Here is a 13,846-nt window from a genome sequence, read left to right as displayed (position 1 = left end):
AACAATTCAGTTTTATTTTTTAATTCAGAATTATTTTTTAAACTAGATGGAATTTATATAATTTTAAATGAGAGGCCCTGAAAAGTTTTCTTCCACCAAATGACAGTTTAATTAATTTATTTTTTCATTGCTTGCATTCTATTAAAATGAATACTTTTATATAAAAGATATAAACAACAGATTAGGGATTTCAAGTATAATATTTTTCTGGGTGAAATTGCAAATACCATTGATTATGAGAATTAGAATTTTTGTACTTGATAAATTTGATTTTTGTATTGAGAAATTATATTGAACATACTTAGGCTAACAGGTTTTGTTTTGTTTTGTTTTTTTGGTTAGGTTCTATTTCTATGAGCCTAATTTTAAAAATCTAATAGCAGTACTGTAAAACCGAATTGTGTTGAGACTGAAATACTGTGCCAAAAATAGCTGATTCATTTAAATTCCAAATCATAGTTCAGTGACAAATTATAACAAAAGCTATAGGATACTCTAGTATTTTAACTGTCCAGAAATTAACTGAACCTAGGTTAAGTATGATTTTGGAAATTAATGTACTAACTATGACATTTTTTAAAATCTGTATATATATATATATATATATATATATATATATTTTCACATATTAGTTTTCCATCAGAATAACAAGATTATATATTTGTGTGAAATATCAGAAGCAAAAAAACAAAATGTCAGAAAAAAATATCAGAAGCAAAAAAAAAACAAAAAAAAGGAATAGATTATCCTTTACAAAGGTGTGAAGCTTTCATTTTTTGGAGTATGCATAAAATATAATGGGAAAAACTTCTTGAATTAAATTTCTTGCAAAGATAATGAAATTGTTTCTATGCTCTCATTTGACACACTCTTATAGATGAGGCTAGCCCAAGGAGGTAAAATTACCTACTTATAAGTAATATATAACAGAGCCAGAATTCAAGCCCGAGTTTTTTGAATTTGGATCCATTGTAACAATGAAAATTTGTAATGATCTGAGGTTTACAAAGCACTTTATCTAAAACAACCTTGTGATATAGGTAGTATAAGTATTAAATAGCCATTTTTAAAATGAGGAATTAAGCCACTTTTCCATATTTTGTTACAGTCTAATTCTATCAGAACTAAAATTCAAACTTGAGTTTTCTGATTGCAAGTGTAGCTGGCATTTTTCTACCACGTAAGATTGTCTAGGGGCAATTGGAAATAAGATTTTTCTTAACTGCAAATTCAATGAATTCTCCAGATTAAACCAGCTAGCTTCTATACCATTTATTTTTTTTGAAATCTTTTTATTTTCAAGACATATGCACAGATAATTTTTCATTGCATTGACCCTTGCATAGCCTTGTATTCCTAATTTTCCCCTTCTTCCCCCTATCCCCCTCTCCTAGATGGCAAGCAATCCAATATGTTGTACATGTTAAAATATGTTAAATCCAATATGTGTTCTGTACCTCCTATTGTTAAATATAATTGCCTTTTCACAAATTCTTATCCTTCTTGATATTTCTGCTACCTTTAGATAAGATTGTAACCTTCTTTGTGGTGGGGGTCAATGTTCTCTGTTTTCACGGTACTCATCTCTTTTACATAGGCCATGCACATTAACCAAGTGATTTCCATCATAACTTCATCAGCTCCCATGGTTTTGATTTCAAATCATTTGTCCAGCTCTAACATAAACTCTTTCCAGGTTCTCATCTCCAATCACTAATTAAATATCTTGAATTATATGTTCTTCCTCTCCTTTCGACATGTTCAAAACTAAGTTCATTATCTTTTCTCCGAAACCCTCCTCCCTTTTCTTAACTTCCTCATTACTATCAAGAATATCACCAGTCTTCTGATCACTGTGCAAGCTCACAATGTAGTTATCATCTTCAGCTATTCATTCTCTCTCACCTCACATATTTAATGAGCTGCCAACTTCTATTGATTCTACTTGTGCAATGTCTTTTGTATATTCCTCCTTATCTTCTCTGACATTACCACTATCCTTGTATAACACATCATATAGTCACTTCTGTGCTATTTCAGTAATCTTTGGTTGGTCATTATCATCTTCCTAAAGCATAAGTCTGACCCCTCCTATTCCATCAATTCCAGTGGTTCCCTAATGATTCTAAGATGACATAGAAAATTTTGGCTTTTTTCAATTTAATTTTATTATTATTTTTTATTGTTGTATTTTAAGTTCTGAATTGTTCCCCTCCCTCCTCATACTGCACTAGAGAAGGTTACCATTTGACACAGGAGTGTGTGTGTGTGTGTGTGTGTGTGTGTGTGTGTGTGTACACACACATATGCATATATCTGTGTAAAACCATATTATTCATTGCTTCCATTTATCAATTCTTTCTCTGGAGGTAGATAATATCTGTTTCATAGGATCTTTGTAGTTGATTTAAGAACTTATAGCACAGAGAATACCTTAGTCATTCACTATTGTTCTTGAAACAATATTGCCATTACTAAACATTCTCTAGGTTCTGCTTATTTCACTTGTCATTGTTTCACGCAAGTCCTGTATAATCTGTTCTATTATGCAGTCCTCTGTTTCATTGAACTTTAAATTCTCTATGATCTAGTGAAATAGAGTACATTGCTATTTTTCATGTAGTATACTATATAACTATTCTTTTTCTTTTCCCTTTACATCTAGGAATTTTCTGAAAGTAAACCAAAGGTCTTTTGTAGTCATTTTTCTCATCATCTCTCCATACATTTCCTTCTTTACTTTTTTTTCCTTTTTGATGAAGTTAGCTGCTTTAGGCTGTACCACTGTCTTAAAAAAAATACCAAACATTTTTATCTTGAGGATTAAAAAAAAAGGATGAACATTTCCATATCATACTTATCTAGGTTTTCTACTGAACTGAGTTCCCTCCTGTTGAATATACTTTTCTTTTCTTTTCTTTTTCTTTCTTTTTTCTCTGAGGCTGGGGTTAAGTGACTTGCCCAGGGTCACACAGCTAGGAAGTGTTAAGTGTCTGAGATCAGATTTGAACTCGGGTCCTCCTGAATTCAGGACTGGTGCTCTATCCACTGCGTCACCTAGCTGACCCCTGAATATACTTTTCTAAATGCTTCATTGATGTTTCTGTTCTTTTTTATTCTACCTCACTATTCTTATTGATCTCCTCAATTCCATCCCCTCCAAAAAAATAATAAACGAAAAACTCCTCAAACAAAACAAATTATTTTGTTCTTTTCTATTTTAAAAATAATACTTCAGTAGCCCTCTTCTTTTGTTTGTTTGTTTCTTTTGGTAACACTACTTCTACCTCTTTTGCTCCCCAAACTCCTCTTCAAATAAAATTTAAAAATGTAACAGAATTATTGTAAGGTAGCAAAACAATTTCACATACTGGCATAGTCAAAATTATATTTCTTTATACATTTTGAGTCCATCACCTTTCTGTCAGAAAGTTAATGGTATGCTTCTGAAATTTTGTTCAGGCAACAGTATTTAACTGTTTTAAGTGTTATAGAATTGTTTTTCTTTTCAATTCTATAGTCATCTATAAATTGTCCTCTTGGTTCTGCTCCCTTTACTATGTATCAGTTCATATAAGTTCTTTCAGGTTTTTCAGAGTCTATTCTCTTTTCTCATTTTATGTTGTGCAGTAATTTTCATTCCTATATAATAATTTTTTAGCCATTGCCTGACTAAAGGTAGTCTCCCTTAGTTTCTAGTTCTTTTTTACAATTAAAAAAAAAATCCATGCTAAGAGTATTTTATACCTGAAATTCCATTTGCTCTTTTAATTCCTTTGAGGCCTGAAATCAAAGGACAGATATTCAGATATTCACAGTGATTTTTTTTTGGGGGGGGGGGAGGGAGGAGGAGGGAGGTGGAAAGAGTATTGCTTTCCTGTATTAGTTTGCAACTCCACCAAAGATATATTTGTATGTCTCCTCGTATTTCCTTCTCTCCTTTCCTCCCTGTCCCCTTCCTTCTCTTTCTCTCTCTCTCTCTCTCTCTCTCTCTCTCTCTCTCTCTCTCTCTCTCTCTCTCTCTCTCTCTCTCTCTCTCTCTCTCTTTGTCATCTCTGCCCATTTGTAGAGTTTTTCATATTTATAGGAACAGCCCCAGGATTATTCCAATGAGCATTTCCCTTATTATTAGTGATTCAGTTAGCAAGTATTTATTGAGAACCTACTGCACTGAAAATACAAACCCTCAGTCCCATCTCAGACCAAAAGCACTCCTTATTCTAAAGGGGAGATAACTGAAAATGATTATGTCCACTCATGATGTATGTGAACATGCGTATGTACATGCAGAGAAAAGGCACTAAAATTAAGGAGAATGTGGAAAGGCTTCTTAGAGAAGGTGGAAGGGAAATTAGTAGGTCTGAAGAGGGTAGAGAGTTCAGTCCTTGGAGAACAGCAAGTGAAATTATTAGGTGTAGAGAGATTGAGTAGTGTAAGTAACAGCAAGGAAGCAGTGTCACCAGATAAGAAGAGTACATAATGGATTGCAAGGAGTATGAAATATATTTATATATTTATCTGTATATATATCTTCACATGCTTGTGAATAGTTTGTCTTCTTTTGATAGTATCTTCCGATCATTTATTTGCTTGGAAATGGGAAGTGTTCTTATATTTGCTTCCCTGTGTATTTTAGATATTATAGGAAATGGGGTAGTGACTGAACCTAATGGTATAGAGAACTTCCAGATGAGAAACCACTTACCAATAAGTCTTGGGACTTAAAGTGGTAAAGAGTTGCTTAGAAATCCAACAGGTTAAGTTACAATGTCTTCTGTGAGCTTTAATTTTATATTATTAGTTGCCTATTTGACATATCAGACTGGATGTCCTGGAGACTTCCTAAATTCATTATCTAAAACTAATTCATTATCTTTCCTCTTAACCTAGGGGTTCAGTAGCCTTTTTTTGTATGCATGTAACAGACTTATTTAGCAGGGTTTTTTTTGAAGCCTGTGGACTCCTCAAATTTGATCTCAGACACTTCCTGTGTAACCCTAGGCAAGTCACTTAACCCCAAATTGCCTCAGTAATAGTAATAATAAGAATAATTATTCTTTAATGAAATACTAAATTTCACATTTAGAGGTTAGTAAAATAAAAGTATTGTCCTTTTTTTCCTATCTCTGTCCATAGACCCTCTGAAATCTAAATGATCTCTTGAACTCCAGGTTAAGAATCTTGACCTAAATCCTCCCTTCATATAAATTTGTCTCTATTTCTGGCAAAGGTACCACAATCTCCTCACTCCCCCAGACTTGTAATCTTGATGTTACCTTATTCCTTTCTTTTTTTGACCTCACATATGTAACCGGTTACCATGTCAAAATAATCTTTCATCTCATTTCTTTTCTTCTTTCACATATTAGTTTAGGCCCTCATCATCTCTTCTGGATTATTGTATTAAGCTTTCCTAATTGATCTTCCTCAAGTTTCTCACAACTCTAATCCATCCTATAGATTGCTGCCAAAGTGATTTTCCTTAAACACAGACCTTGCTTACATGGAATGGCATCACCTCCCAGATGTTATGGTTCTCTTCCAGAATGAAAGATGAACCTTATACTGCCTTCCTTTTTTTCCTTCACCCTTAGCAGCCTTAGAAGTAACTGTCAGTGACTTTTTTTTTCTTTTTTTTTTTTACATCTCTATTTCTTAGAAAGCTCCTCTACTATGATAAAATATTTTTGGCCCTCAAGCTTCCCTATTTAAGATACATCACATACATCATGAAATGATAATAGAATCTTTTTCTTCTGTTTTCAAATGAATTCCCAATTTGTATTCATGTTTACATTCTTTGTTTAAAAAAAAAGTCCCAATATAGTGCTGACTTCAAAGTATATTGTGTGATCATTCTTTTTGTTGAAATTCTTAGTTATTTAATAACTAATTTGGGTGAGGGTTCTTCTATTGGATTCTGGTATTAATATTATCACAGTAAGGTTCAAATGTATTTTTCTGAAACATATGAAACATATGATTTTCACATAATTCAGATTTCATTTTGAGGAGAATACAGTTTTTTCAGTAGTTGCACAACAGATTTTGAGTGTATTATCATTCAGATTGGTAAAAATGTGTTTATATTTGAGTCTAGGTTATATAAAATGTGTCAGTTACTTACCTGGGAGAAATTTTAATTCATGCAGATGGTTCTTTTCTTATAGTGTGTATACACATAAGACCACATGTATTTGTGTGTATATATATGTATATGTACATGCACACATACACATTTTGAAAACTTAGTTATTTTTAAATAGGTTTGAAAGCCTTGAGACCTCTACAGAATTGCCGTCCACTTCCCAACAGAGAGGTAATTGACTAAGGATGCAGAAGAAGATACTTTTAAAATATGGCCAGAGCAGGATTTTGTTTTGCTTGACTATGCATATTTGTTACAAGATGGTGTTTGTTTTTTTTTTTTTTCCTCTCCTCAGTGGTGAGAGTAAGAAGAAAAGAAAATTCATTTTTTGATAATTGAAAAAATTAAAGCTAAATTGTTTGCCTCAAAATAAAACATCAGTTTTTTTGTATAATTTTCCTAGAAATTTAATCACAAGATTTTGATTTCTGTCTTAGTTCAAAGAATCTGGAACTTATAGAGTTTAGTTCTAAAACTTTTTAAGTGTCATTTGGAAATAAATGTCAGGGAAGAGGTTGATTTTCCTCTTCCTTTTAAATAAGAAGCTTAAGATAGAAAAATTCAAAATTATTTTTAATTTCATAGGTCCAAGGGTAGCCAAGGATGGCTGCAGCTTCATACGATCAGTTGTTAAAACAAGTTGAGGCACTGAAGATGGAGAACTCAAATCTTCGACAAGAGCTAGAAGATAATTCCAATCATCTAACAAAACTGGAAACTGAGGCATCTAATATGAAGGTATTAAGAATGTTTTTCATTCTAATTGGGTTTTTGGTATTCTTTTTCCTCCTCATATAAATGGAGATTGAGAGAGAATATCCAAAATTTTATTAGGCCGGGAAGATGAGTATGACTTACTCTTCAAAAGAGAGCTTTAAAATGCAATTTAAAAATGAAGGATTGTTTTGGAATTCTTTCTGAGAATCCTGGTAGGGATTTTCTTGTCCTTGACTTATTCCTCATCTTACCTAACATCTTACATAACAGAACAGGTTTTGAGTGTATTATCATTCAGATTGGTAAAAATGTGTCTATATTTGAGGCTAGGTTGTATAAAATGTGTCAGTTACTTACCTGGGAGAAATTGTAATTCATGCAGATGGCTCTTCATATAGTGTGTATACACATACACATGGTTTTCTGATGCAAGGCATCTTTGGTCCAGGTACACTGATCCAAAATAGTGGAGGGTTTGGAAATAAAATATTTGTCTTTTAACTTTCTGAATTCTGTGTAAGGAGTTGTTTGAAGTTATTGAAATTTTATATTTTATGGATGGGGACTCTCTATATCTAATAGTAAATCTGGATTAGCAGAAATTCTAGCAGACCTGGAACATTAATACTTCAAGGACCCTATATAATTAAGGGGATTTCTCATTACATGTTGGTCTTCCCAAAAAATTATGAAAGGATATTGGTAGTTTTTCCAGTTTGAGATAAAAAGCTGAGGACTGATATTAACATTCCAAGAAATAGAAAAACTTAAATGACAAGAAAGAATAGATTCTGATATAATTTCTCAACCATTGCTAAGGAACTTGATGATAACTCTCTAATCACAATAGCTAATACCTGTTGATTCCAAACATCTGAATTCTGCTATCTTTTAATGGATATAAAGTGAAGAAATGCATATTCTGTTACAATTCTCAATTTTGAACAGAACTATTTCCATTTTACTTATGTAATTCTCAGTTTAAATTAAAAGAAAAGTTTTGTTGTTAGAATTTAGCTTCCTTCCCTTTCTTCCCCTCCTCAATGAATATTACAATAAAAATTGGGAGAACTTGAGGTTTGTAAATTCCAAAAAAAAGACAACAAAATTTTGGAGATGGAGTCTACAATATAACTAGTAAATGGAAGGAAAACATAGATTGCCTATGCATATAACATATAGTATCTGATTATATCACTTTAACTGGCACTAGAAGTTACCAAAGAGGTTATTATAAAAAGTTAACACTTTAATAACTAAGAAAAATGAAATACCTTTTAGTGAATAAATTAATATCTCTGGAAGTTGAAAAAATTATTATTAATAATAATAATTAATATAATTATAATAATAATTAATAATAATTAGTGATATATCTTCCCACTAAGTCTAAAGAATTTATAGATTAAAAAGTACAATAATTAACTTCATTAAGTACAAAATATGTTTAAAGAAATGATTGTTTTTTCTCAGGACTTTTATAAATCATTCTTGCTTTTTTTAATTTATAGAAATTCTTCTAGAGAGGAATTAAATATGAAATCCTCCTCTCCCATTAGTATTAGATCATGAACCATCCATTGTTTTCCCAAATAGCACTAAAAAAAAACTTGTTACAAATGCTATTTCCTTTAGTCTTCCTCCTTTGCCTTTTTGTTTGTTACTTTTCCTGCATCTTACTTTTCTACCTGAATCCTTTTCTACTTGATTACTACTTGTTCTTCCTTTATTTCTCCTAAATCATCATTTTCCTTTAGTACTTTTTACTTCTGCTTACATAGGTGTATCTTTGTCTCCTGAATTCCTAAAAAACTTTTAGTGAATCAATAATTTTTTGGGATATCTTCTATTTACATTCAAGACTTTTCTCTACCTTTTGTTTAGAGTTATTCTTGTACTTCTCCTTTTGATAGATATAAAAAAATTGACGTTACAAGTGTAATTCTCTGGCATATCTTATTTGATCTCTTTACCAATTTGTCATTGCCATCTCCTTTGATAAAAATTCCTCTTTAACTTTTAAGTCCAAGAGTGAACTTCTGTAGTACAAATAAGATGTGAATTCAAAAGTAGCTATACTTAACCTGTGAGTGTGTAGATAACATTTAGCAGAAATATTGGTGTTTTAACGGTATTTTTCCTTTGGTCAGTTTCTTTATAGCTAGTTTTAAGTCAACTTGACAGTAGGATAAATTTCAACACATATACCATAACATTCATTTAGTAGCTTAAAAAATCAACCAATTTGTTAACAAAAGGATTATTTTCTTTACTAATTTTATAATTATAACACTTTTTGATAGGTATGCATAGGTAATTTTTTACAACATTATCCCTTGTACACCTTTCTGTTCTGAATTTTCCCCTCCTTCGCTCCACCCTCTCCCTTAGATGGTAGGCATTCCCATACATATTAAATATGTTATAGTATATCTTAGATACAATATGTATGTGCAGAACCTAATTTTGTTGTTGTTGTTGTTGTTGTTGTTGCAAAGGAAGAATTGGATTCGGAAGGTAAAAATAACCTGGGAAGAAAAACAAAAAATGCAAACAGTTTACACTCATTTCCCAGTGTTCCTTCTCTGGGTGTAGCTGATTCTGTCCATCATTGATCAATTGGAACTGGATTAGATCTTCTCTATGTTGAAGATATCCACTTCCATCAGAATACAAAAAGGATTATTTTCTTTCTTTTGATTGGTATACCAAGTATTATTTGTCAGGCAGTTGAGGCAGGCCAAACAGTATTATTGTTGACTTATTTAAAAGAAAATTTGGGGCATGTCAATCAATTTTGTACTATTGCAACACAATTTAGTATAACTAGAAGAAAAGAAGTCCTTTAGGTATAATCCAGCTTTGGTCTTCTGGAACAAAATCTAGATTAGATAATGGAAGCTAAAGAGAAACAAGAGATGGTAATTGTTTTGCTTGAAGGCCTGTTGTTGACTTTACTAGATTAGAATGGTTGTGTTGATTTGTTAAAATTCCCGGAACTAGAAGTGGGCACTAGACCTTACTGACCTGAAGCTCTAAGCTTTTCCTGAATAACAGGAAAACTGGCCTTATTCTTGTACCACTTATTGCTGCTGTACTGCATGTTTCATCCATTTCCAGTTCATATCTAAGAGAGAGTTTTAAACTCATGACTGGTTTATATTTAAGCATAAAACAAATTCACATATACAAAATAAGACATGAACAGTGTGGATAGCTACATTTGCTACTTGTATAAACCAGTTGGAAAAATGGATATAAAGTTATAAGGTTCAGAATTCCCAGAGGAAATGGACTGATTAAGTTTTTAGTCTTGAACCAGGGCCCTGAGTTGTTGATTTTGATAGCATTGCTAAGATAGCAAAACATCTATTTTGACTAATCTCTTTCAAAGCCCACTGTCATTTCCCTAATGGACTTAAAAATGGTCTAATGAAATTGAAATTGACTTATTTCAATACGAGTAATTGAATTATTCTACAATATAAAGTATTTTTATAGACTAGTTAAGGAATTTATAACATAGCTTGTTTTTAAAAATATTTTGACAACTGTGTCAATATGATGGTTTCCTTTGTAATCTTGGCATTTCACACACATACACACAAACAAATATAATCTAAAAAAGGAGTATGTAGACTTCACCAAACTACTAAAGGAGTTTGACATACACATGAAAAATTAAGAACCTCGAACTTAGAGCTTATAAATCTAGGATGTGATTATAGGTACAGTCATTGACAACAGTGTCCATATGTTCTATAATCCAAAAATTCCTTAGCATATTTGATGGCTTAAAAAGAACAAAAACCCTCATGAGCTAGTGATATGGGATAGCTGGATTCTGAAAAGAACTTAGAGGTTTTAACAGATACATTTATCCTTAGTTGCTGCCCTAGAGTTTTTTATTTAAAATTTTTTTTAAAAAATCTTTTCTCCAGACGAGCAGTCTAACAATGTGCTGACTTCTCTCAGTTGGATTCTGAGACACCACATTTGAATTACAGAAGAAAAGCATTTTATACTCTTTATTTAGCCAGATTTGTCAAATTAATGTGTGGATATTCTATTTGGAAAGAAATTTTTTTTATCTAACCCACACTGTACTCCTGCTAATCAAGAAACCCCTCTTTATAAAAGTTCTGACTCACATTTTGTAGTAAGGTGGAATAGAAGATGAAGATATTTTTGTAGAATAGGTAAAACAAAAATAATTCAATTAGAATTTTTGATTTGGCAAATAAAACAATTATAATGTTGATCATGGATTTTTCTTCCTGGAAATACTAAGCCCTTTTTCGGTCTGGGCTAAGGAAAAATGAAATAGTTTTTAAAAACAACAAAAAACCCTTGATATGTGCCATGATGAACCAAGGCAATCATTTGCTTTTTAGTTACTTAACAAAACACCATTTCCTCCAGTTAATTACTATAAATTCTTTATGGAATTATGCATATGTCTTCTTTTGATAATGGTCCCTGACTCAAGAGAGCCTTGGAATGTAAAACAAAACAAAACAAAACAAATCAAAAAAAAACAGACCAAGGATACTTTTGTGATACTAATTCTTAATTTTTATAACACAACAGCAGCCTCAGTGCTCTTTTTCAACAGTTGGCGTTGTGTTTAAAAGCTGCGTAAGGGTTGATTTTTCCGAGGAGGAATTGTAAATACATGTTTGTTCAGTTTTCTTTTTGTAGATACTGTATATGCCAAGAATTAATTATATTGAGGAATTGGTCTGGGTACAAGGAAGAACTTGGTGCAGAGAAGGAATAAAGAAAATGAGATTCAAGAGGTAGAGTGAAGGCTTGTCTGATGTAGAAGGCAATCGGGATGAAAGATTTAAGAAACAAAAGCATCATTATTTACTTGCATCTTTATACATCATTAATTCAAGTGATGTAAAAGGTGCTATTGATTAAAGTCTGGGCTAAGGTAGAGTCAAAAGCTATATAATGTAAGGGAAAAATCCTTACTTCCAAGTAACAGTAACACAATTTTGGAATTAAAATACTTATATTTAAGTCTGGAGTCTGTGATTTGATATAGATGCAAACACAAATGCATGTGCATCTGTGTTTATCTACATATGTACATGTGTATTTTTATTTGTTAAGTATTTCACAATTACGTGGAAAATTGCACTCTTTACAGTTGAGTTTGAATGCTTAACAATTTAGCTCAAGAAAGAACCTCAATGCTTATTACTTTCTCGCCAGGTGATCTTCAGAATTCAAATGGAAGCAATTCAATTTCTTGGCATGGTGATGATAGACTAAATTTCATAGGCATAAAACAATGAGGTCAGCAAAATGGCTTTGTAGATCTTCAGTTTGGTAGGCAGGCTCTTTTCTCCCACATTTTACTTCAGAGCCTCCCAAATACTGAGTCAGCTCTGGCAGTGCTTGTGTCAACTTCATTTTCTATGTGACCTCCCTGGAAAGAATACCGCCAAAGTAAGTGAACTCAGGTACAGCATTCAACATCTCCATTGGTCATCTTGCAAACAAAATGACTCAAAATTTAAAAAAAAAAAAAAAAAGTAATTTATCAATTCATTCATTTTAGTCTTGGATTAGAGCCTTTTCAAGTTAAATCATTTCCATCAATGTGGCAGCTTATCTAAATGGCATTTTTGTCCCCATTGAAACCATCTGATAACATTGCAGAAAACATCATGCCCCAAAACATGGGAACAAGCACATTGGTAACTGGAAAAGCATGAAAGCATCATCCATTATCCAGAAATCATACAAGCAATGTAATCATGAAACTGTATACTGTACTGATGAATTTCTCCAGGCAACCAAATTTTGCTATGATCTTCCACAAGCCCTCATGACTGACTGACAGATCTACACATGTGGTTTACACATATCTCGCTTTTGCTTCTGGTATTTATTCTAGAGTGGTCAAGCAGTGATCACTCTTATCATTTCCCTGTCCTTTTTGAAGCCATACTGGCTTTTGGTTATATGTAAAGGATCCCCCTATTAAAGGAGGACTCTGGCAAGAATCTTGACAGAAATGACTATAGCAAGACCCGTCTTTAACTGCCCCAATCATCATAAAGTATTCTGTTTCCTTTTCCTTTATATAGAGATGAACATTAGAAATATCCTTTAACTCCTGGGGGATAAATTCCTCTTGCTCTTGAATGAGTAGTAGAATCCCTGTCTTATAAATTTCAGCAGGAATAAAATCAACACCAAGTATATCGCCACACAGGAGGAACCTAATGACATTTAAAAAAATCTTCTTTAGTTGGAATTTTGGTTAGAAGGGAACTGACTTCAACCTAAAGTATATGATCAATGACTTAAGCACTGATTGATGACAGTCTGTTGAGGATGTTACTAAAGTGTTCAGTGCTTCTCTCAAGGATCATGTCAGTGCTTCTCTCAAGGATCATGTCCTTATAACTAATCAACCTGGCTCTATAACAGTACTGACTAATTGAGGTGTACCATATGGTTTTGGCCCATAAATACCCTTTAAGAGGTCATAAAAGTACTTTGGATTGTTACTATCAGCATAAAATTGAATTTTATTTGCCTTCTTATTGAACCAAGAATCCCATATTCTGAGCTTCACTTGCAGTTTACTTTTTATTTTTTTATTTTTATAAACATTGTATGCATAGGTAATTTTCCAGCATTGACAATTGCGAAACCTTTTGTTTCAACTTTTCCCCTCCTTCCCCCCACCCCTTCCCCCAGATGGCAGGTTGATCAATACATGTTAAATATGTTAAAGTATAAGTTAAATACAATATATGTATACAAATCCAAACAGTTCTTTTGCTGTACAAAAAGAATCGGACTTTGAAATAGTGTACAATTAGCTTGTGAGGGAAGTCAAAAATGTAGGCAGACAAAAATAAAATGATTGGGAATTATATGTAGTGGTTCATAGTGGGTGTAGCTGGTTCAGTTCATTACTGCTCTATTGGAGCTGATTTGGTTCATCTCATTGTT

At 32.4% G+C, this 13,846-nt stretch overlaps 1 protein-coding gene across 7 annotated transcripts in view; it reads left to right on the top strand.

Annotated features, from left to right (window-relative positions):
* The window catches only part of APC (APC regulator of WNT signaling pathway), a 117,211-nt gene that overhangs the window by 26,378 nt on the left and 76,987 nt on the right, over window positions 1-13,846 (top strand). For 5 of the 7 annotated variants that reach the window (XM_074281439.1, XM_074281435.1, XM_074281437.1 and 2 more), the window contains one exon: window positions 6,734-6,886. The exons of 1 other annotated variant lie outside the window; for it this stretch is intronic. In XM_074281439.1, coding sequence (XP_074137540.1) covers window positions 6,752-6,886 — 135 coding nt within the window. In that variant the 5' untranslated portion in view covers window positions 6,734-6,751. Of the gene's footprint in view, window positions 1-6,733; window positions 6,887-13,846 lie in introns of those variants that run through there. One more of the 7 variants, XM_074281441.1, reaches the window with a different exon arrangement.

The sequence above is a fragment of the Sminthopsis crassicaudata genome, chromosome 1, assembly GCF_048593235.1.
Source record: "Sminthopsis crassicaudata isolate SCR6 chromosome 1, ASM4859323v1, whole genome shotgun sequence".
In the NCBI taxonomy this organism is placed as follows: Eukaryota; Metazoa; Chordata; class Mammalia; order Dasyuromorphia; family Dasyuridae; genus Sminthopsis; species Sminthopsis crassicaudata.
The sequence above is the reverse complement of the archived record's forward strand: the minus strand, read 5'-3'. Positions and strand labels throughout refer to the sequence as shown.